This window comes from Eremomyces bilateralis (genome assembly GCF_010015585.1).
Source record: "Eremomyces bilateralis CBS 781.70 unplaced genomic scaffold P152scaffold_12, whole genome shotgun sequence".
Classification (NCBI taxonomy): domain Eukaryota; kingdom Fungi; phylum Ascomycota; class Dothideomycetes; order Eremomycetales; family Eremomycetaceae; genus Eremomyces; species Eremomyces bilateralis.
This window is the reverse complement of record NW_022985078.1, coordinates 237,856-260,658: the sequence shown is the minus strand read 5'-3', so window position 1 is coordinate 260,658 and position 22,803 is coordinate 237,856. Positions and strand designations below refer to the sequence as shown.

The following is a 22,803-nucleotide window of genomic DNA, read 5'->3' as shown; positions in this document are numbered from 1 at the left end:
GATAGTCCGCTTGCGCTCAGATGTTCGATGGCTCCGGTGGATGGACGCGTGGGCCAGAAAGGAAGGCGAGACGTTAAGGTTGTGTTTCATAGCTTGTTACATAAGGACGATATCTGAAGCAAGGAAGATCATCTAATATCAAACCTCTGTTGGATCCAACGTTGCGTTTGGGATACGGGGGACATCTGCCATGTGCCTGACGCCAGGTTGATGCCAGACGCTGGGAGGGTTTACGGACACATTGACCACAACGGCTGGCACGTCCTTATATATTCGATAATCGATAAGACTTACTACGCGTAGCAATAGTGGTTTGAGATCGGGAAAGGAAATAGGAGTTGATGAAAGTAAAGTCGTGGAAGCGTTGGAAAATCTCGCGGATCCATGGAGGTTCAAGTGGACGGTGGCTTGTGCGTTTCCGAGGATCGTCGTTGACGATTTCAAGGCATTCCGCGCTTCATCACAACGCCACCTGCATCTCCTACTCGCTATTCAGCCCAGCTGAGTGCTGATCAACGATCCAGACGGGATCGTCCCACCATATCGGTACAGCTCCTTCCGGCTCTTCGTGACAAGAAAGATGACACCTTCTCATCACTTCTTCCATGCGCAATGGTTGGTCGACGCGTCGTACGAAGCACAATGGAAGCAAAGCTGTCGCTAGAAGGCTCGGTGCCACCATCGTGGGGGTGCCTTACATTGGACGCCTTCGCGGCCGTCCCGGGAGATGATATCCGTTGATCCGCTTCTTGAGACAGTGTCGTCGTATTGAATTGCCTCACTCTTCACATGGGCCACATTGCGACGCCGCATGACGGCCTGGACACGCAACCGTTGGTGAAGTCGATTGCAATAATGTAGGAAAAACAGATGTTTGTGAAACTAGAGAGCTTGGGTGAATCTATCGGCATTTGGAATGGGGTTCCGTTCTAAAGGTTCATCATCGAATGGGGAAAGGTTCGAGCGGACTTACACCATTCACCATTGTTCAGCCTTCGCTTTCTATTCAAGTCATTGAATCTCATATTTGCAGTATATTTCTTATTTAAATTTCTATGCAATTCAAGGACGCTACTATTGTGGCCTCATTGCCGAATGTCTCCTACCTCTCCTAGCCCAGTTCAATCTTCCCTCGCTTCTGTGAGGTTCTAAGAGATATCTCGGAGAAACAGTGTCACAGAATCCAAGACTCCGCTCTAGGTGATCAGGAATACCCACTTCTCTATTCGCCTAGAGCAAAGCAATTTTCCATACCAAGTGGAACATGGCTTCACTCATTAGGAGAGAAGGACACGATTTCGGAGAACCAAACCTCAACGGGCTTGGTGTCTTCTATATCTGCCTCTCCCTCCTCTATACAATCTTCGTCTTAGGTGGTCTATGGGCATTATGGCTCCACCGCGACACTACTGCTGTGCGCATCCGTGGCTTCTGGACCATTTTTTCGGCTGTTCTATGCATTCACATGTATAGCATGGCGGTTGTCCTCGTGTATCCTCTGAATGGTATCCTTAAATGCGGTACGGAGTTCTGGATGATGTCTATAGTGCTACCTTTCAGTGTGGCGCTATTCCAAGGTATACCAAACGCCTACTCTTGAGATGCATTTATAACATTGACATAGCCTCGAATATTCGACTTTCCGCGTACTATGAAGGGCAACGCAGTCTCATCAATAGTCCTACAACAGGAGGAAGGAAAGCGAGGTATCCGACCGAAATGCGTGGCCTTCTCCGGTGGTGGCGGGAGCAGAATAGTGCGACCAAGACATATGTCTTCATTGCTTTAGGACTTACTGTTCAGGTTGGTGATCCTAGCCCGATCTACATCAGTGGTGTTTCGCAGGTATTTATGATTTACTCACATTCACAGCTTTTCGTGACGCTGTTCTTGTTCTTCGGTTCTCGTCGATTCCATGGCTCCTACGGCTTCTTTTCTAGACACGTTGGTCCTGCCGACTGCTGCCGCGGATATGAATGGTATGTCATCCACCACCAAATTGGTTCATCAACTAACTCAGCAGGATCCCCTCTGTCTTCTGGCAGTTTCTATGGGCGAGTGTGTTCGGTCCATATGTCCTGCTCCGCATACGATACATTCGAGATGTCCACTACTGGGCATGGCAGACCAGACTTGCAATCATTGCCGCGTAAGACATGACTAAACCAGGGTGAATCATTCTCCGATAGAGAATTCCACTGATATACTGCCGATAGGCTTCCTGGGACGCCACTCTGGCTGGCATTTGTGTACTCTGACAACCCTCGTCTCATGAAGGTCAGCAAGTCGTTCGTCCCTGCCGGATGGTGAGTACATGATGTGCCCCGCCGACATTTTGCGTGTACCTAACACAATTCTTAGGTTCCTCCCGGGCCTTATCACCATGCAATTTGTCTCGATCTATTTTCCTCTTCATGATGCGCACAACAAATCACAACGACCGTCCAGTCCGCAGAGCGTAAAATCAACCATGACCAAAAGTGAGAAGAAAGATGTGTACAGCCTGGCGTCCCTTGAGCTACAGATTGCCTACAATATCAACCCCCTTCTGAAGTGGACGGCCGAAAAGGAGTTCACGGCGGAGAATATCGTTTTCCTCAAAGCCGTTCGTGACTTCAAGCGAAAATGGGCCGTCCAGCTGCAACTAGGCCTATTGGATCCGGAACAACTTCGAGACCGCTACGAGGAAGCCGCTCTCATTTTCTTCACACTTGTGAATCCACAGACCGCTCGATTCAATATCAATATCGATTACCACACATACAAGGAGCTTTCTTGGCTGTTTGTTGGTCTTCGATATGTTCCTTTCGAAGACAATGCGACCTCGCGCCGTTCACAATCGGAAAATGTCATCACACCCTGGTCGAACGAACGACGTTGTTCAATGACTTCTGAAGATATACCATCGACGACAGACGTGGATCGTTTATATCCTATCCCTGTCACCGAAATCGAACCCGCATACGTCAAAACCAGAAGCGATACGACTCTTTACAAGAGCGGCGATACAATTCGTCGCAAAAGCACCTCTGTCAACCCTCCCCCAATTCCCGCCCAATTTACCGTTGCGGCGTTTGACAAAGCGTATGAGTCGGTCAAGGACGATGTATTCCGCAACACCTGGGTCAGGTATGAAGCAACCATTCTATCCCACCATCAATTCCTGCGATTCCCATCCCATTTGACATCGTCGCATCCACCATACCCACTTTATAAGTGCCCTCTCTAACATTGGCTTTGTAGATTCGTCGATTCCGGCGAGACAGCGAGTATTGCGGACTCGGAGCTGACCGACTTCTCGTTCACCTCCATGTCTTCTTACCTCTCGAAACTCAAACGTGCGCATAAACGATAGGTTCCTCGGTCACATTGTTTTCCAATCATACATTTTCCGAGCGTGCATAGACACTGCAGGCGCGAGATCATTCCTTTCCATGCGACCACATTCCGGCCGTTCCGAATCCGGGCGACGAATCATGGAACAATCCCTGAGAAGGTTAAAAGATGGAAGTCGGAAAGGATATCAGCTGTGGGAAAGGTTGCAACTTGAGTCTTTCATTGCCCTAGGATAGTAAAGTGAGAAAGATGAACAGATCTGGAGCTCAAGAGGTGGAGTTAATACATCAAACTCTTACAAAAGTTCTCTTGCAAGGGAAATGGATTGCATCTTAGAATCGAACGGGAATGCCAACTCCACATCTTGAATTTTGCGGTATAATACTTGCGTAACACGAATCCACATGCAATGCAGCAAATGATCTCTTCGTCATGGGTGTCACGGCTAAGACAGTGATGATTACTTCCCATAGTGCCTTATATATCTATGGTGAGATGCAGGAGTTTAACAGACTCCACGCTCATCTATCTCATCAGATACATTGCCCTGCGGCCTTCATGCCCTCGTCTAAGACATATTACGCAGATATTGAAACACGGGCAGTCTCTGCGACATTCTTGAAGAGCATGGGAGCCGCTTCATGCCTTTCCGTCCGGGGATTGTTTTGCCGGGTATGAAGAACATAAAGGTGTTCGAGCTATTAGATGGAGTCCAACTAGGCCAACGGCATTCCCGCTCATCCCTTTTCCCGGCTCTGCTGCACCAACACTCGACCCAATACCGCCGCCATATCTTCCATCTCAAGCTTATCCTTCACCTCGGCCTCCTTGCTAGCCGCTTCCCAGAATTTTGCCATGCGGCCCTCATCGACTCTCACCAACCACCCCGTCTCAGTAATCATAATCACCGCCCCGTTCCCCTTACCCAGAACCCCCCCTCTTTTCAGCACCCCTTCCACCCACGCCTCATCCCTCCCCTTCTTCCCTCTCGCCGCCAACTCCACCAACCTCACCGCCCCCCTCCGCCTCACCTCCCTCTCCGCCCTCTCCACCACCTCCCGCCTCTCCTCCTCCGCCTCCCTCTCCCTCCTCATCCTCTCCTCCCTCTCCTTCCTCTGCCTCTCCTCCGTCTGCCGTACATACTCCTCCCTCCGCCTCTTCTCCTCCGCATCCCGCCCCGCCCGCTCCGCCTGCTCCGCCGCGATCGCCTCCCGCGCCGCGTTCCCCTGCGACCTCATGAACTCGTTGTACGCCCGCCGTTCTTCCTTGCGCTGCAGCGACGCGGATTTCTTCTTGCCGACCGTACGGTCGCCGCGTTGCGCGGGGGGTGGGGGTTGCGGTCGCTGCGGTCGCTGCGGGGGTTGCGGCGGGGGTGGGGGCGGCGGCGGGAATTCCATCGGGTTGTCTGGAGCGGCAATGTTGGGGAAGATGTGCGGGAATATTTGTTGGAGGGGGTGGACGGGGGCGGGAAGGAGGTCTTCGGCGTCGGGGGCGGGGTGGGGTGGGCGGTCGTCGGCGTCGGAGTCGTCTTCGACGTATTGGAAGCGGTTGGGTTGGGTTGGGGGAGTGGGCGCGCGAGGAATCTGGCGGATGAGGTCAGTTTCGGTGAGATGATGGTAGAACGTTTGACATACTTCGACCTGGCCGGGTCCTGCTTCCGGAACCGGATTGGTGTCGTCGGCGACGTTTATAGGCTCCTGATGTCTGCCGTCATCGGGGATTTCTCTTCGCTCCTCCTCTACCCACCATAGTCTTGATATCTCCGGGCCATAATAGAGGAGTGTGCACAGCACGACGCTATGCAGAATGTCTCGCCATATAGGTGTTGCCGGCTTCGTGAACGGGAGTAATAAATTGAGCACGTATCGCACCGGCGCAAGGGCCTTGAAGACAAGGCCCATTGCGAGGGAGGTGTTCAGAGGAAGACCAATTCGATGGATTTCTAGCTGTTCAGTTTCGGGGAATTGAAAATGCTGATGAGTGTCAGTTGTGGTATCATTCAGACTTTCCGGGGTTGGTGGGATGGTTCGTATTGCTCAGCAGTCAGCTCCAGTGGGCAGTGAATACTGAATAGTGATGGTCTTGATGACTTGATCAGTGATGTGGAAAGAGTGGAATATTATCTCGAGTCAGGTTTAGCCGTCATAGTATTCTGCATGACTTACGCAGTAAGAGGAAGAAATACTTTATGCCTTAGGTGTCATTCAGATTCTTGTTTGGGGTGACAACTCGGATCACATGATGCGCTTCTCGAATTAATGCCTCAGGTGACAAGGCTTCTAATCCACCGCGCTAAACCCATTCCAGCATCATTAGCGATTCTCGCTCCCACAGCCCAAAAGAAGTTTCGCCAAACCCACCCTCCAACCACCTCGACATCCACAATCCAGCCAAGGCGCAAAACATTGTTGACAAAAATCACTGAGGACTCCTATTAGGACGAATCGTCACGACAATAACGCGCCTCTTACACATCCACTTGCTTCTGCAACTTATCGACAACCATGTCTGACAACGGCGAGATCGAAGTCGAGAACCCTTCGGGGTTCCAGATCCTTCCCAAGGAGGTCACCGAGGAGATTGGCAGCATCAAGCTGTTCAACAAATGGAGCTACGAGGATGTCGAGATCCGTGATATCTCTTTGACGTACGTTGGCAGCCGTTCAGGACCGCCGGACGGTTCGAAGAAGCCCATATCGCTAACCTGAGGCGCATCAGTGATTATATCCAAATCCGATCCCCCGTCTACATCACCCACTCTGCCGGCCGCTATGCCGTCAAGCGATTCCGCAAGGCCCAATGCCCCATCATCGAGCGCCTCACCAACTCCCTGATGATGAACGGCCGCAACAACGGTAAAAAGCTGATGGCCGTCCGCATCGTCGCCCACGCATTCGAGATCGTATGTCCACCCACATCCCACACGTCCCAAAGCGAATTTTCCATGACCGAAAGTTTCTGTGCTAACTCTACCACCAGGTTCACGTCATGACCGACCAGAACCCCATCCAGGTCGCCGTCGACGCCATCGTCAACTGCGGTCCCCGCGAAGACTCCACCCGCATCGGCTCCGCCGGTACCGTCCGTCGTCAAGCCGTCGACGTGTCCCCGCTGCGCCGCGTCAACCAGGCCATCGCCCTCCTCACCATCGGAGCCCGCGAGGCCGCCTTCCGCAACGTCAAGTCCATCGCCGAGTGCCTGGCCGAGGAGCTGATCAACGCGGCCAAGGGAAGCAGCAACTCGTACGCGATCAAGAAGAAGGATGAGTTGGAGCGTGTGGCCAAGAGCAATCGTTAAAGCGGTCGTTAGGTGGTGTTGGGAAAATTCGGAGGGGAGAGTGGCTGGATTACATGGGACTGTTTTCTTTGCATTGCATGAAATCGGCGAGCAGAGGATGGCTTTCCTCGGTATAAAAGTCAAGCTTCCTACGTAGAAGAATATATGATATCAAGTACATTGTACTCCTGCTGTTGTGAATTCATTGGTTTCTACAGGATGGTGGACTTCGCTTAGGGGGCATGTCCAGTAGCATATTCGGAATTGGTCGGAGTGGAGAAGAGCAGAGTTGAGGAGCAATATTAATTGACCTATGTACTACATGTATGGAGATTTGTCAAAGGCAGGGACCACCGCGCTCTTCCGTGCGCCGCCAAAGCTAAGTGAAGAATGATACACTCCTTCAGCCATATCCCACACGCCATGCTATAATGCGACAGACCCGATAATGCTCTTCCCCCCAGAAAGATGAACTCGTGCAAGCAAACCGATATCCGAAGAATTGTATTATCCTCGACCTCCGGACGTCAGCACACGCATCATCCATGAAGCTTCATCGGCGCACTTATATCCCTTCGCTCCCCCATCCCTGCCATCGGCTGCCGCGGCGTCGCACTCCCCATCGCCAGGCTCCGCGCGCGCCCCCGCCTCTGCCGAATCATCTCCAGCGCGGCCTCCCGATCGATCGTGCCATCCGGTCGCAGGGCGCCGGGGGTGACCGCCGACGGTGTCAGCGGTGGCAGGGCGTCGCTCTTCGCGGGCGTCATCATCGTGGTAGAGACGTGGGCGACGGTCGCGGGGCGGGGGATGCTAGGGGGGATGAAGTTGGTACGGAGGGCGTCGCCGGGGGAGAAGTGGATGGGGATGGTGGTCGTGGTGGTGACGGTGCGGATCGCGCGGTCTGCGGGGGTTGACGGGGGGGGAGGAGATGTGACGCGGTGGTGGCTGGCTTTGGGGGTGGACGCGTCGGTATCGTCGGTGAATACGCTGTCTGAGGAGGGGGGGAGGTCGTTGCCTAAGTCGAGGGGCGTGCCGGCGCGTATAGTGGAGTCATCGGGGATGGAGAAGAATGTGTCCTCGTAGGGGAGGACGCTGCTCGCTCGCGGGACAGAAGGTGAGGGTTTCCGAGGTGTAGGCTCATCCTCTGGTTTCTCTTCCACGTCGCCGCGGGGTTCATCTACGGGTTGAGCAAGGAGAGAGACGCGACGGAATGTTCCGGTTGAAGGTGAGAAGGAGATCTCCTCCGTCTCCTCTACGCGTGATTCATGCTCTTCCTGCTCTTCCACTTTGATGGGAGTCTCCGGTCGGACCCCAATCTGTTCCTGACGTACCTGCTCCTGGCGTCCTTGCTCCTGACGTGCCTGCTCCTGACGTTCGTGCTCCTGGCGTTCGTGCTCCTGACGTTCGTGCTCCTGGCGTTCGTGCTCCTGACGTTCGTGCTCCTGACGTTCCTGCTCCTGGCGTTCCTGCTCCTGACGTTCCTGCTCCTGCCGTTCCTGCTCCTGACGTTCCTGCTCCTGGCGTTCCTGCTCCTGGCGTTCCTGCTCCTGGCGTTCGTGTTCCTGGGGCTCCTGGGGCTCCTGGGGCTCCTGTGGGGCCGGAAACGTTGTATCTTCCATCTCATGGTCTTCCGGCTCAATAGGTAAGGAGGCGGAAGCTTGTTCGCGAATACGCTGCATGTCCGCCTCAAAGCTATCGTCGTGGACATATCGAGAGCCAGTCCGTTCTGCAATTCGACAGGAACAACATTCGAACTGACACTCAATCTTCATGAATTCAGCCTGTTCCTCCGCTCGTGCGCGAAGCCTCGTTTCGCGCTCCAATTGCTCAGTCAGCAACTTTAACTCGACTTTACGGGCCGGCATGAGGTTCTCCTTGTTCTCTTCATCCAGTCTTTGCATTTTGCGTGGAGATTTGACGGGCGAGGCGAACTCTTCATCATCGTCTGCGCCGGTTGGCAACGCGATACGACCTTCCGCTGCGATTCGCGAGATCTCCTCTCCTTGCAGGCTCGTCTTGAGCGCATCTCGCTCTTCCTCCACAACCTTTATACGCTCTCTCATCTTTTGTAGCTCCTCTTGGACGCCAACGAGTTGGTACTGCGCGGTGAATGCCTCTTGTTCGCGACGGGACGCCTTACCCCGTTCCGTTTCGAGGTTCGTTTGGCATGCCCGCAGCGAACTTCGCGAGGCTTTGAGCTCTTCTTGGAGCTTGACGAGGGCGGAGGATGATTTGAATGCTTCTTTTCGTGCCTTGCGAATCTCTTTCTCATATAGCGCGGTGGTGCGGCCGGTCGTTTCCTTCCCACGATGTGCATCTTCCTACAACTGAAGTCAGTATCGATGTATAAACGGACAGGTACATTCAAGCTGACCATGACAACATCTAACCGTTTCATCACTCTTCGTTCCCTATCCTTGCCTTCTTCCACGTCCTTCTTCATCTGTCGCATCTCTTCTCTGAGTCTCCGTACTTCGTCATCCAGCTCCCCACATTCAGACCTAAACCTGTCGACCTCCTTCTCCGCCATGTCGCGCGCCATCTCCGAGCGTTTCAACGCCAGTTCATCTCTCCGATGCAGTTCTTGGTGATCGCGTATCTCCAATGCATTGAATCGTGCAACCATTCCGTGCACGCTCGCCTCAGAGTCGTTCCGGCGATGGGATCGAAGGGGCGAACCACGGGTCGGTGATCCGTTCTGCACGGCGTCTGTGAACGCAGGCTTCCCAAACTCGGGAGCAGATGGTGATTGAGGCATTTTCGTCATCGTGCTCTGCGGCGTCCGGGCGGCATTTACGCGTTCTGGGGAGAGAGGATGCAGAGGTGCACCGGGCGAGCCAAGGGCTGCCACTGAACGTGATTCCATCAAACCGAATGACAAGTCCGGGATCCAGATGTTGTATTTCAACCAGTATTTAACGTATTTAAGTAGATGCTTGGGATTGTGCGACGTGATGCAAGGATTCAAGAGTTGACTGGACTTCGATGTTGGTGGTTGAGATGTTTACGCGGGCTCATATCTGATTGGGTGGATCCGCATGGCCTGGCTTGCCCCAGCAACGGGGATTGATTCCTGAGGCATGGAGGCACATATCATTTGTCCTCCTGTGGAGGTGTCCTCCTGTCTGGCTGACTAACCGCCCCTCTCAACAAGCCGGCCCTGTTGCCCCTCAAAGTTCATTCTCTCTCTTCGATTTGAAGATATTTTAGGGCAAAGGTGACGAGCTACGACGACATCGTCGAAGTGCAACGTAAGCGTGATGTCGAGAACACCGGCGTAGGCAGTTTGGCTCGACGACCTTTTAGGTGCACGAGCTCTGGACCTGTGCGGATAACGCAAAATGTCAAGAAACAAACTTGAGGAGGCTCAATAAGTCAATATGGAATTGAAGCATCAGGATTGGGGAATACTGTTCCATCCTGCATCTCTAATAGAAACCTAGTTAATAATGGCCAAGTTTTTGAGTTACTTCACCTGAACGTGAAATGCCGACCCAGAGACGCTGTAAGGGAAGTCGCGACGATGAAGGTGAAACATAAATGTCAGACTTGCACACTGCACACATGCCACTGTATGCTTCATGACAGTTATTAATTAAGATTTAGAAAATTGTGGTTGTGTCTCACACCGAGCCATTGACGTTGAGGAGTGGCTGATTGCAATGTTGGAATATAGCGGGTGGCCCATCAGCTTCATTATAAACACAGCCACAGTCAAGCGCGTGAAGCAGTCTGCACATTCAACAGTCATGAGGCTGAACCACTCCAGCCTTATTCGCATTTTCATGTCTGTTCCGGCATATCTTTATTATTCATCTATTCTCCAACAAAGAGCGATGTCCAGTACCGTCGGCACTCTGGCTTCCTGGAGCGTTAACAGGTACGAGCAAGAGCAATGCGTTTCTTGAAGCGCGGCAGCAACCGTCACCTCAGTCTGACGGAAGATTTGGCTACCGACGATGTTCCGAAGAAGTATGTCGTACTCTCACATACATGGAAGCATGGCGAGGAGGTGACGCTTGACGAATTCATCAACGGGACGGGAAAGAACAAGGCTGGCTACAATAAGATCGAATTTTGCGGAGAGCAGGCTGCTCGTGATGGATTGGAACACTTCTGGGTGGACACCTGCTACATCTAACGTATCGATCTTGGAGCAGATGCCGCAGAAAGCTGAGCATTGAACCTCAAGTTTGTGGATACAGGTTCAGTAGCAGTCAGTAACACTTCACTGAATATCTCCCAAGGGAAAAATATATATTTAATTATCACGATTTTTTAGCATTCTATTAATTGTAACTAACTTAACTAACTTATAACTAACTAGTTAACTAACTTAGTTAAGTTAACTAACTACTGCAACTTAAACAAATTCATGTAGTTGGCTCTGCTCTCGGTCCTATGTTACAGTTGAATGTTTGCGTAGCCTTGAATCGCCACTGGCATGCCGCAGCATCGTCAACATTCGATCCGTCCCGAATAGCCGCTCCAGCAGCTCCATTTGCAGAGCCAAACTGTAGAGTACTGTCCAATGAACCTAGAGCAACCGTATCTGAGGAGCCAAGACTGCCCCCTCCAACTGGAAGTCCCTTAGTTTGCCGTGGAAAAAGCCGGCTTCCATCCTCGGGCGCTAATTGGCCCTCCTTTTTCGTGGCGGATTTAGGATATTAAACGGTTTTCCTGGGTCCTGAGACGCATCGCAGGTCCCTGTCCTGATCATGCTAACCAAGTTGTTCAGTTCGGTATCACCACTGTCCCGGCGATTGGTCTCATTCGTCGGTACTGGACCATACATCAGCCAGGCATTGAGAGGCTGGACCGTCCAATGCTTCTTGGGGGTTGATTCAAGACCTGCACGCTCGATATCTGCCAGGCTTGAATTGACGCTGGCTAGGGCATCGAGATAGCCAGCTGGTACAGTTTGTTTGATTTCCTTCCCTAGATTGCCAGCGATTATGTACGCAGGGAACTTTGGGGCCCTTGGGCGAGGATAGTCCAACAGCGTGATCGGTGTCCCCGCATACCCGATTGGAAGTTTGTCGATTTCATAAGACGGATATGAGATCCCGTCAAGCAGTTCATTCGTAGTCCCGGTCGCCATGTATTTCCCGTCCTTATCCCAGGATATGAACCCGGTCAGCCAGCCGGAGATACGGTAGGGCGGACCTCCGCACAAGTGCTGGGGCTCGGCATTGATAATGGAATTCCAAAACTCGCGGATTTTGGGGTCGCTCGGTTTATCAAAAGATTCCACAAACCGACTGAGGATTGGTTTCAAACGGCCCTGGTACATTGTCGGCTCGGCACCAAAATCTGGCAGATGGTCGAGTTTAGCGAGTAGTCGCTCCCAGTCGGCCTTGGTACCTAGGAGGGTGACTGAGGGCAATCCGCAAATGATACCCCCTAAGTAGTCGAAGTAAGCTTGGAAGAGGCCCATCATGAGCACGGTTGCCGTCGTCGCGTCATTGTCCGTACTGGTACTGAATTCCGGCATCATCCAGTCGAGTAACCAGGGAGTTTTGACACGTTTTTGTATCTCCTCAGCGAATTGGTCAATCACTTGATGCCATGTCCGGTCAAAGACTCTGATTTCTTGCTTTCCTTCAAATGTGACAAACACGTCACGTACATCCTCCGCGTGGTCATTCATGTAGAAGTTCATTTGTGCCAATATGGTAAACCATACTTCGTCTGGACGAATGACTAGATGATGGTGCTGACCCCATGCTTGGATGGTACTCCGGACGAAGGAGTCGGATGACGCATATGTGTCTTTGGAGATTGTTCCGTTTGGAGTGTCTGCAGAAGAGGTGATAATATGGGTGTCGTTGAGAGTATAGTGTGCCTCATTGAAGGCGCTAGTTTGAAATAGCTCATCAATGGAACTAATTCGCCTGTCGAATTCCTCATTGTAAGGCCTCGGATCTGGATTTCCGGGGATTATTGTAACGTCTGCTGCTGTGAATGATATCAGAGCTAGGAAAACGAGAAACAAGGTACATGAAAGCCATGTGTCGAAGCGGGACGAGAAAGACATTGTTTCGATACTGGTGCAGTGTGAATGTCCACTGGCATCAAATAGTGTCGCCTCTTCTAGAAGTAACAATCCAGATAGTCCAAGCTAAATTGACAGCCACTTCAAGACAATATGGATATGTCCAGAAATTCCAAGGAAACCGCAGGTTTAAGTTCTAAACATCTCATTAGAGCCCTTGGTTCATCGATACCGAGATAGAGTCGCACTCATTGGCCATGGAGGTCAGGAAAGCTTAATTCGCGTGCTCATCGTCGAGACCATATTACTTCATTCGATTTGCATGCATTTGAAGTCTCTTGTTGGCCATGCAATTTCGTAAGCCATATATATCTTTGCAACCGCCAGATTGATGAATGACCGGGGGGTAAATCCAGGGAAGGCGGGTCGAGAAAGTGGCAGTCCCGGAAAATAAATGCGTTTGCATATTGAGTAATATCGACTTTCGTGACCAAAAATAGTTGGAGGCTGGCCTGTTCGTAACTTTACGGCGCTCATGGTCCTAGTCATTACAGATTAAGAATTGGGGACATGAAACAATTGGACAGGACCGCAGGTACTGGCCTTAGCAAAGGGAGATGGAGTTTGCTGTGGAGGTAAGATGCGGTAGATATCCAGGAATATTGGATGCTATGCATTCTGATGGGTGCATTGGAAGTCCTTCCCAGCTGAGATCTAAGCAGAAATAGATTTTTGGTTTTGGGAAACCCTAATGGCTATTGAATAGAGTTCATATCAAGTTCAATACGACAATTCCAACGCAAGGGTAGGTGGCAGCATTAGTCCACGGACGTGTCTTGACGATGCGAATCAAAGTCACCATACTACTATTCTTAGGAAAAATATAGTTAATGAAGGTGCGAAGAAAGAGAGGATCTGCACACGTGCCATCTTGCTCGTGGATGGTACTTAGGCAAGCACAGCAGGAGGGCCAAGGTGAATTGAATAAACATACTCGTCAATTCAAAACCAATAAACTTCGAGACCTAAGGATTTTCGCATGCACCACCCTTGAGGGTGATCGGTATTCATGGTAAACCTTCCGCACAAAATGTGTTTACTCGCGAGTCCCCAGAATGCTGGAGCCTACTGTATCCCAGCTTCGAGTTGGCGTCATGGGCGGAAACGCGGACGATGATATCCCCAATTCAGTGGATGCCGCATGTTCGTCCAAGGATGGAGAAACAAAAGCATTCAATTGCGAGGGGCTCATCCGCGACCTTTGACGGAAGCATATTCGAGAAGAATTAATACATCATCCGTTTAGCATAGCCATCTGGCGTGCCTTGAGCGGCGGCATCAGTTACAGTAAAAACCTGGTTATAAGTTCAGCAAGCTCAGGCTATTGTGGTAGTGCCTGAGGCAATGAACCGCGTGAGATTTTCCAAAACCGTGAAAGACACATACAAATTCTCGATCTATCAGTGAGCGTCATTGACAGGATCCTCAGGCTATTTGTTCGAGAACTGCATTTACCGATTAGGTATAGTGTGGTTTGTTGCCTCAGGCACGAACGCAAATAGCCTGAGCTTGCTGAGGTATACTCCAGCACGGAAATAGTACGTAAGTTGCCTCTTTGGGCTTAGTGTGAACTTGGCTGTGGTTTCTCCATTCTTTGTTCCGCAATCTGCCATCGTCATACTCAATACCACTCTCGAAGACTCTTACCATCATTTTCAATTACCGTACCTACTTCGGTCCCTCTTACAGTCTCCATGAATATGATACGTCTACGGCGTCCACGACGTTTACAATGTCGTCTCTATCCTCTCCGGTATCAAACTGCCCCTCCAACTCCTCTAATCCGACTCAAACTATGACCCCAAGAGATCGCTCACGAGGGCGAGACGTTCATATCTATGATGCCAGCGATCGGAATACAGTACTTGGCGGTCTAATCCTCACAAACAGTATCACAAACGCCAACTTCTTGTCGATGGTAGAGATTCTTGTCTTGTTCACAAGTAGCTTTGAATTACGATATGAGGACGATACCAAAATCTAATAGAATATTTTAAAAAATATCCTTCTAAATTGAAAGGAATGACAGCAAGCTTCAGCCGGGGAAGTACTATATAACTGCTGCTGGTAAGTTTCTATGTAATTGCCTCGTTGTGCTTGACTAACTAGGCTTTTTAACTAGATCCTTTCTCGGTCAACAATGAGCCGTGGCTTCTCCGTACGATATCTCACACCACTGGAACTCGGGTCAAACCGTTCTGTGCAGCTGTACGTGCGCGAGATCGTCGATGCGTCATATCTGGAGTAGAGGCAATCAATTCCGACCTTGACGACTGGACGGGGTTTCACGCTACTCATGTCTTCCCACTAGCCTACCACGACCATTGGACGAAGAACGGCTACGATCGCTGGATTACAATTCTGCCGGAGAAGGGTGAAGCCATTAACTCTGTACAAAATGGATTGTTGCTTCGAACTGATATACACGAGTTGTTCGATATGTTTAACCTCTCAATTAACCCCGACGTAAGGATACTCTGTATTTCAATTGGAGATGCAGTGGCTAACGATTATTTTAGGACAACTATAAGATTGTTTTCTTCACCCGCGATGCGAACGGTCTAGCCGGCAAGTGTCTTGACCAAAAGTTTCGAGATAACCTTCAACGACCTGTCGATCAGGTTTTGCGATGGCACTTCAGACAGGCTGTCCTAGCAAATATGAGGGGTGCTGGCGAGCCTCGGTTCGAGCATGACTTCCCGCCCGGCTCAGATATGGTTGGTGACATTCTTCATGGTCCAAAGGCGGCCGAAAGGATGGAATTCGAGTTGTTCAATCGCCTAGCAGCATAGGTTGATGTATGAGGCGTTTCTCTTAGCTAGGCAGGAATATTGTACTTTACTCAGTTTTCGCCAATAGACCATCAACCCCTTTAGTTACACATATTGCACTCTATACAGAGCGTTGCTCAACAATCCCAAAAGCAAGAGCTAGTTGGTTGAAATGGTGATCCAACTATACCTAGGGACGTCTTCGGTTCAAAATGCGTACAGCCAGGGAACCCTTAAATGCCAATGCCACAGAAAATGTCTCAGTACTAGTTTGGAGGACCATGGAGATGGTTCACCATAGTAAAACAGCTTGTATACAACGAAAAAAAGATGAAGAAAAAGAAAAGGAAAGCAGGAACGAAAGAGGTATCTAATCCACATGTGTATCCCCCAGTAGTGGTTTGTTTGCTACTTTATCTCTCAACACATGCGACTACACATCCTAAAATAGGCCTGTGGTGCATAAAGGTAACCTTTCTACCCCAAAACATCACGAGTGTAGCTAGTACGTGATCTCTACCTTTCTAGAGTATCGTAACGTCGGCTTTGGCGATAAGTTTCCTCCAGCACTGTAGGAGAGTATAGGCGGAATTGACTGTTTGCCGCCTTTCATACTCTTCCGGTCCAAGGTACGGCTTAACCCAGGCCTTCAGCTGATGCAGATGTTGGGGGGGGGCGAGGATGTTGCGATAGTGGTGTTTGATGCAGGAAAGTATGGAAGGAATCGTGGATGGGATGTTCAAATCCTCGATCGGAGAAAGGGGTATGGCCTTCCAGAGCGCATATATCGGAATGTTCAGCACCAAACTCTCTTCGTTTTTGGGATCCTTGGACTTCCAATTTTAGACGTCTTTCCATTTAGAGAAATGACACTTATCTAACAGAGCGAAGGCCTTTAATCAGTAACGTTAGTTGCGTGTATTCATGGGCTGTTTTGATTGTTAGGCTGTATCTAAAAATCAGCAAGTGAGCTCTTTTCACCAACTCCCTCACGCCATCAAAGAGAACATTCTATTGTCCTTCGCTTCTCCCGTGAAACCTTCTCCTTGGGTCTTCGTTCGTTATCGGATTGTGCTCTATCGTCTCCCGGTAGTGCTGATCAGTATCGTGCCTCTTCAAGTTTGGAGTATTGCTCGTTCTCCAAATTGGGATCGTACAGGACCCTAGCGCAGCCTCACGTAGCAAGATATGACAGTCCTGAATGGGAAGCGCACCGTTTTTGTTGAACTCGATAAAAGAGTTCTGCTAGAGGACAAGCAGATGAGAGAGCATACCCTATCGCACAGCTGTGGGCTTCTGCAACTTCGAGGGGGTTATCGGCATTCAGCGATGGTCGAGCTCGTTAACGTTGGGACTTCGACGCTGGAATGCCATACTCCACGATTTAAATGCTGGAGAAACGTGGACTGGAGAGTTGCTGCTGGAATGCTCTATTGCTGCGGTGCGTGGGAATGTTTGGGGAGAACGACCGCGGAGCCTAATACTGCTAGGCAAGTGCACTAGGCAAGTGCACTAGGCAACCTAAGACGGTCTTTCCCATTCGATAGACCAGGATAACCAGAGGTCGGCAATAGATGATATCATTCAAAGATGGAGATAGTAGGAAAGATTTCGTAAGTGCAAAGTAGGCATATTCTAAGCATGGGGATCAGCATTTGAGATTTGTCCACCATTGTTATGGGCATAGGATTGCTCCATGGCATTGAAATCAACAGGGGGCACCTTGCTACATATTGCCTGGGAGCCTGGGTCTATTTCGTGAGGCTAGTTCTAGACTGGGATGGAAGGCTAGTTGGGTTAAGGAGCCTGATTGGGCTCGGTCAGCATGGGGAGCGGAGCCCATTTAGGCCAGAGGCCTGTTTGGGACGACGGCCAGATTGACCCGACCACAAGTTATAACTAGCCTTATATGCATACGGAATGCCCCGAGAAATGGCTATGCTTTTATTATTCTTCTACTTTTGTCTGGCGGCAAATCGTAGTATTGCGCAAAGAGAATGGAGTTCGGTTGGTGAGAGGGTTTAACCCATCAGGAGAACTTGCTGGGTATGTTCGCCTAGGTTGATCCCATCTGCATCTAACGTATCGATCTTGGAGCAGATGCTGCAGAAAGCTGAGGATTGAACCTCAAGTTTGTGAGGATTTGGCTCTGGACAACGGAAATATTTTGATCCATACAGGTTCAGTAGCACTTAATATCTTCCGAGGGAAACCAAAATATTTAATTAACAAGATTTTTTGACATTCTATTAACTAATTGTAGTTATAGTTAACTAGTTAGATAACTCATAACTATAGACTATGTCTTTAATACTTGTAACTAGATAAAGTAACTGAAGCTTAAGATTGCAGCATTTACACTTTACTCCTTCATAAGAAGCAAACGGCGTCCGGGAGAATTTCGTTTAGAGTTTAGCTTGCCGAATCGGGAAAACTTACGCTCCTCGTTTTGAAAATGGAAATCTATTAGTACATCGCTTTCCACCTGAATCTGGCAATGCTGCCTTCGCGTCGCCTTGCCTGTTCTTCGCATTAACATGACTACGCATCCTTGCTTTGAAACTGCGCGAGTATCGCTTATGCTGGCGTCACCGATAAGGGGTGGCATAGCTCACTGGTGATTTGCTTGCCAGCTTAGTGGGATCTTTGGCAGTGAGTCCTAAGGCGAGCAGTGGTGAAGTCGAGGGGTAGTGAGAGCACTGAGCAAATTATAGGTGAGCATTGGATGAGCAGTGGGTGAGCAGTGGGTGAGCACTGGGTGAGCCCCGTGGGTGGGTAGAGAGTGAGCACTGGGTGGGTAGAGAGTGAGGCAGTGAGAGCGCTGGGTGAGGCAGTGAGCAATAGGTGAGCAGGTCGATTACCAGACAAGGATCTTAATCCGTCTTCTTGGAGCCCGAAATGGCCCTGGGTTCTGCGTCCCATAGTAGCATGGGTTCTACGGTCAGCCAGCTAGGCGTCCAGATTCCCGCAATCCTTCTTCTTTCTGATTAAGTCACAGATGCATAGGGACAATTCGACCGTCAAGCCCGCTTGGGCTTCCAACTCGAAATAGCCTCTAGAGCCCATTTGGGGATACGCTCTACTCATGGCTATCCTCTTGCTTAAGGAAGAATCGCAAACCAGCGCAGCTAAAGGCTCCCACGGCAATGCTAAGCACCATGACGTAATATGGCCTCAAGTCTCAGGACGAGACACTAATAGATTAGAAGCCATTGGCTGGTTCATGCGACTATGAAAAAGGTAGAATTCATGCAGGTACGGAGTAGGGATTCCAGAACTGAGGAGATTGAGGAGCTGGTCGATTTCCCTCTTCCGGTTTAGCTCCGCTCTTTCAGGTTTAGCGCCGCCAAGCTCTCACCCGGAGTTTTGCCCGGCCTCGTCGATGTCGAATCCTCCATATCGTCGATATCTTTCCAATCCTTCTTCAGAAATACAAAATCCTCTCCGTCCCGTCCCCATCCCCCCTATCCCACTCGCCCTCTCATTCTCCACCGCCTTCGAAATCTCTTCTCCTTCTCCCCGTCCGAATTCGGTATCGGTGGCCGCTTCACCTCGTGTCCTGTTTCCCAACGAATTCTCTCCCAAACCGACCTCGCCCAATCGACCGCTCTCTTCCTCCTCGCAATGGAACGATTCACGCTGCGTTTCCCCCCTCGCAGCCCTGCTTCTCCTCGAAATCAGACTGGATTGGGGGTTCCCCAAGCCCTTCGGCTCCCGCCTGCGACCGGCGGTGCACCTCTCTCTGCTCTCCAACCTACACGGTTGCGACCAATTGCAGCGAAACAGAAAGAGGAGGGTATTGCGAGGACTGTTAGGAAGGGCGGTCCCCACTAATGCGGCGATCGATCGGTTCGACTGTTAAAAGGAGACGATGATGACCGTTTTAATTAATCCCCTTTCACTGCCGGCTCACCTCTGCTTTCTCCTACCGCTTCGCTCTCGTCGGCTGTAACTCCTCCAACCTCATTTTCCTAGCAGCTTGAGATCTCTCTCACGACGATGATGTTACCCGATGAACCCGACGACAACACAACATGGGACTCCCTAGCGGAGCCCGGCATCGGCTTCGACATCGCGGACGAACTTGCCACGACGCCGCTGACGATACCTCCTTCACCATCAACTCCTCCTCATCCTTATCCTTCTACTGCTGCTCCAGCTCCAGCTGCTGCCGCTACCTTCCCCCTACCTTTCTCCCCCGGGCTGTGCCGGACTTGTTACTGGATCCGAGATTAACCGAAGCCTCTGGAGCGATTGGGGCCGACGGCAGCCTGGCACATGACGCCTTACGCCACCTTCAAGATCGGTTTCCGGGCAAGCTCTTCGAGGCGGAGCTGTATGATTTTGGCGCCGTCAAGATCCTGGAAGTACGGGGCGAGAACGAGGAGGAACTCAGGGAGTGCCTCCTTGGAGATTTGGGCCCACTAGGGGAGCACGAGATCATTGTGAGCACGTTACAGGGTCCATCTTTGATGCAACGGCTCCATGTCAGCTTTCAGGCGGTACGTCTACTGCGCTCGGTACCACCTGCACTACTCAGATGCGCCGTTTTCCTTCTCTCTCCTTTCTTGCTCTCACTCCCCCACGCCTCTCTCCCTCTCCCGTGTCCTGGGGCCGTTTCTGATCTGACCTTCCTTCGCACTCCTAGCGGCAACAACAACATGGAACGCATAGCCAGTCACCACCGCTGGCTCCGTACCGCCCACCTGCTCCTCCACCACTGCCGACTCCTCCTTCATCATTCGAACCGCGTTCAGTGGCTCGGCCCCTGGTGCTTCCCGGTGCTCGGAACCAGTGCCTGGCTGAGATTGCGGACGGCTCCCATCAAACGAACCGCTTGCTCGCGGAATTACTTGCATCGCAGCAGGTTTCGAACGACCTGGCACGTGAGATGCTCGACGGGTTCGTTGAGCTGCGGGGGGACCTGGGAACAGCTAGGGTGGAAGGTCACAGGACCCCTGCCACCTCCTCGCCGCCAAATGAGGGTGGGCTGAGCGTGTCTGATGACAATGGACGGGCACAGGCTCCCGCGCTAGCACCGGCAGCAACCCAGTCGTTGCGGATCCAGATCCAGAATCCGAAGGGTCAGAGTGACCAGAGGGATCAGCCAGGGAAGCAGGAGACGAACCGGGCGAAGTAGCGGCGAACGAGGATTCCCTTCAGTCATGCTGAAGATAGCCTGCTTCTTCGCCTCGCCGAGAAGCATAAAATGCCACTGGGAGACTGTCACAAGAGAATTGAATCGGCAAAAGCCGACTGATCGAAACCCGGTTACGTTGAAGAGTCGCTGGCACCTTGTCACGCATAAAAAGCAGAGTGCAAGTACAAGGGGGCTACGTGGCAGCGCTGCCTTTCAAAGTCGGACTTTGGGAATGAGTCTCGGGGCAAAAGACGGGCGTGGTTGAAATGGCGATTGTCTCTCCTCCAACCAGCTTATTCTGGCTGCTTTCATTTAGTGTAACTCGCATGACGTAAAATGTATCCCGATAAAACCATCAGATCAGATCCTGTTGCACTTTCTACGCGTTCTCCTACCAACGGTGCCATTGGTAGACTCCTCTCAGGAGGCGATTCTCCTTCGCTTCATTACCACCGGACCGCTTCAACAAAGTCTACGAATCGTGGTGTTGATATCTCATGTTCTGATGAGCGAAATCAAGCAACTGATACCTTAAATTTAGGATTCGAACTTTCGAAAATCCTCTCCAAAGCTTTACAGCCATCCTACCGAAATCGGCGCACCGAGAATCTGTTCCACGTTAGCGATACCACTTTTGAGCTCAAGCTGCACTGTCATACTGTTAGCCTACGAACCAGAGCTGACAGCGCTGTGCAAGAAGTTAGGAGGCAATAACAGGCGAAGAGAGTAAGTTTTCTTTGTGATTGCAAACCAGATGATAATCTAACAGAGTCTGGCTTAGGCCTTGATTGATTAACCTGCGATGGCCTACAACCAAATTCTCGTGAGCAAGTGCTCGTACAGTGGCTGGCCGAGCTCTCATTGCGCGCCACGTATCTTTATCTTTCCTAATTTCCATGTGCCCGAACTCTGCTTCCCTAGCGTTACGGAACAAATCATGTGACTCTAGAGTACTTGCTGTTGAAATGCATGAACATGTTCTGATAAGTTGACTTCGTCGCCTTGGACATCCTCTTTGTAGGTCATAGAAGCCATTTGAGAAACTGAGACAAGACATGGTCGTCTGTCACCATGTATTGATCTGTCTGATGATACTAAAACTAGTATACATCGTGGAGGAAAAGTGGTTCCCGCTGTGGGTCACGTGACTGCGACACCATTCCTCTTATCAACTTATCTCACAATGCCAGACGTTAGATTACGACTTGCTTGCTTACATCAGCGCCTTAGCCCCTTCGGGTAAGGCGTATACAAGACAAGTCTTCATACAACGTCTGGGGAAAATGTGTTAAAAAGTTGAAAGATATGATACCTTTTCCCAAAAAAAAGTGTCCAATTCGGTCTCTACTCCCAACGTGAGGCTTCAGCAAAAGTACGCTTGTGTTCGACAATATATCTTGGTTACTGGCCATCTTTTGAACCTAGTTTTACTCACAGACATATCGAAATGAACTCATAATGTTGGGGTAAAAGGACCGAAACGATTTGTATGGGCGTTCGGCGTGTCGTGCAGAAGCAGCTCAACACTCACAACAAGTAGCCTAGTATGCTAAAAAATCTATCAAATACATTCTGCTGATGCACATTATCCTTCTCATAATATTTTTTCCACCTCAGATCACATTGTGGTGGAGTGGAGTGGGGTCACTCGTCAGAAATTCTCCCTTCGAGGCGCTCGGAATCGCCATCAGACCATCAACACCAGTCAACTAGAAGCCAAAATCCAACACGCGTCGCCCAAATGGACATCCTAACATGCGAGCCTCCGACTGTCGCATCAAGCGGGTATCTGGATGATACGGAGCCCTTGATTAGACAAAATATTCGATCCCTGGAGACGACTGTTAGCATGGACTTACCTCATATTACCACCAAGCTGTTTCAATTCATTTCACGGCTACGGGCAGCGGATGAACAAGCCATAGAGCATATCTTCTCGTGCCGGGAGCTCTTTATCCACGCTTTGTTGACTCGATTGTTAGTGGACCGAACTGGCGCGTATATTTTTCATACGAAAGATGGAACCGAAAGTTTGGTCTTTCAAGCCGCCTGGATAATGGCTGCTCCCAGATGAAATTCGAGTCGAGTTGGCTCGACATCCTTATGCTCCGCTCCTAAGCACGTCTGAGGTAAAATGGGGGAGAGGATCTCGAGGACAAGAGTTGGAGGAGACTCTCCGGGACATGGACGATGGCGCAGCATACGCAGTCCGATTTCGAGCCTTT

At 50.7% G+C, this 22,803-nt stretch overlaps 8 protein-coding genes across 8 annotated transcripts; 5 read left to right on the top strand and 3 right to left on the bottom strand.

The window, feature by feature from the left end:
• The first annotated feature begins 973 nt into the window (after nt 1-973).
• On the top strand, nt 974-3,757 carry P152DRAFT_48877 (uncharacterized protein). Its single transcript, XM_033682125.1, has 7 exons — nt 974-1,577; nt 1,625-1,803; nt 1,873-1,979; nt 2,024-2,149; nt 2,217-2,306; nt 2,362-3,129; nt 3,244-3,757. Exons 1-7 carry the CDS (start codon nt 1,265-1,267, stop codon nt 3,353-3,355), a joined length of 1,695 nt encoding a protein of 564 aa, XP_033533334.1. The 5' UTR covers nt 974-1,264; the 3' UTR covers nt 3,356-3,757.
• Nucleotide 3,758: 1 nt separating this feature from the next.
• On the bottom strand, nt 3,759-5,502 carry P152DRAFT_488718 (uncharacterized protein). Its single transcript, XM_033682124.1, has one exon. It carries the CDS (start codon nt 5,235-5,237, stop codon nt 4,074-4,076), a length of 1,164 nt encoding a protein of 387 aa, XP_033533333.1. The 5' UTR covers nt 5,238-5,502; the 3' UTR covers nt 3,759-4,073.
• Nucleotides 5,503-5,730: 228 nt separating this feature from the next.
• On the top strand, nt 5,731-7,017 carry P152DRAFT_437388 (40S ribosomal protein S5A). Its single transcript, XM_033677579.1, has 3 exons — nt 5,731-5,983; nt 6,055-6,238; nt 6,316-7,017. The coding sequence occupies exons 1-3, from the start codon at nt 5,841-5,843 to the stop codon at nt 6,631-6,633; spliced, it is 645 nt and encodes a 214-aa protein (XP_033533332.1). The 5' UTR covers nt 5,731-5,840; the 3' UTR covers nt 6,634-7,017.
• Nucleotides 7,018-8,510: 1,493 nt separating this feature from the next.
• P152DRAFT_398572 (uncharacterized protein) lies at nt 8,511-9,142 on the bottom strand (the record flags this gene model as incomplete). The annotated part of the gene is made up of 2 exons (XM_033676470.1): nt 8,511-8,933; nt 8,987-9,142. Coding segments are annotated over 2 exons (579 nt in total), but the record flags the coding sequence as incomplete, so codon positions are not given.
• A 1,220-nt stretch (nt 9,143-10,362) lies between these two features.
• P152DRAFT_459167 (uncharacterized protein) lies at nt 10,363-10,974 on the top strand. Its single transcript, XM_033679621.1, has one exon. The coding sequence runs from the start codon at nt 10,508-10,510 to the stop codon at nt 10,751-10,753; it is 246 nt and encodes an 81-aa protein (XP_033533330.1). The 5' UTR covers nt 10,363-10,507; the 3' UTR covers nt 10,754-10,974.
• An 11-nt stretch (nt 10,975-10,985) lies between these two features.
• P152DRAFT_507895 (uncharacterized protein) lies at nt 10,986-12,777 on the bottom strand (the record flags this gene model as incomplete). Its single annotated transcript, XM_033682560.1, has 2 exons — nt 11,339-12,777; nt 10,986-11,126 (listed from the first exon to the last, which is right to left on the bottom strand). Exons 1-2 carry the CDS (start codon nt 12,647-12,649, stop codon nt 10,986-10,988), a joined length of 1,452 nt encoding a protein of 483 aa, XP_033533329.1. The 5' UTR covers nt 12,650-12,777.
• Nucleotides 12,778-14,462: 1,685 nt separating this feature from the next.
• P152DRAFT_507894 (uncharacterized protein) lies at nt 14,463-15,595 on the top strand (the record flags this gene model as incomplete). The annotated part of the gene is made up of 4 exons (XM_033682559.1): nt 14,463-14,602; nt 14,688-14,734; nt 14,790-15,133; nt 15,187-15,595. 4 exons carry the CDS (start codon nt 14,463-14,465, stop codon nt 15,457-15,459), a joined length of 804 nt encoding a protein of 267 aa, XP_033533328.1. The 3' UTR covers nt 15,460-15,595.
• A 3,877-nt stretch (nt 15,596-19,472) lies between these two features.
• P152DRAFT_474420 (uncharacterized protein) lies at nt 19,473-20,578 on the top strand (the record flags this gene model as incomplete). Its single annotated transcript, XM_033681319.1, has 2 exons — nt 19,473-19,940; nt 20,087-20,578. 2 exons carry the CDS (start codon nt 19,473-19,475, stop codon nt 20,576-20,578), a joined length of 960 nt encoding a protein of 319 aa, XP_033533327.1.
• Nucleotides 20,579-22,803: the final 2,225 nt, after the last annotated feature.

What these genes read in the sequence shown, in the direction of transcription:
- P152DRAFT_48877 (XM_033682125.1), top strand. Translation starts at nt 1,265, where the DNA reads ATGGCTTCACTCATTAGGAGAGAAGGACACGATTTCGGAGAACCAAAC. An exon ending in TGCTGCCGCGGATATGAATG is followed by an intron (nt 1,980 to 2,023) that starts GTATGTCATCCA and finishes CTAACTCAGCAG; the next exon opens with GATCCCCTCTGTCTTCTGGC. An exon ending in AGACTTGCAATCATTGCCGC is followed by an intron (nt 2,150 to 2,216) that starts GTAAGACATGAC and finishes TACTGCCGATAG; the next exon opens with GCTTCCTGGGACGCCACTCT.
- P152DRAFT_488718 (XM_033682124.1), bottom strand. Translation starts at nt 5,237, where the DNA reads ATGGGCCTTGTCTTCAAGGCCCTTGCGCCGGTGCGATACGTGCTCAAT.
- P152DRAFT_437388 (XM_033677579.1), top strand. Translation starts at nt 5,841, where the DNA reads ATGTCTGACAACGGCGAGATCGAAGTCGAGAACCCTTCGGGGTTCCAG. An exon ending in ATCCGTGATATCTCTTTGAC is followed by an intron (nt 5,984 to 6,054) that starts GTACGTTGGCAG and finishes GAGGCGCATCAG; the next exon opens with TGATTATATCCAAATCCGAT. An exon ending in TCGCCCACGCATTCGAGATC is followed by an intron (nt 6,239 to 6,315) that starts GTATGTCCACCC and finishes CTCTACCACCAG; the next exon opens with GTTCACGTCATGACCGACCA.
- P152DRAFT_459167 (XM_033679621.1), top strand. Translation starts at nt 10,508, where the DNA reads ATGCGTTTCTTGAAGCGCGGCAGCAACCGTCACCTCAGTCTGACGGAA.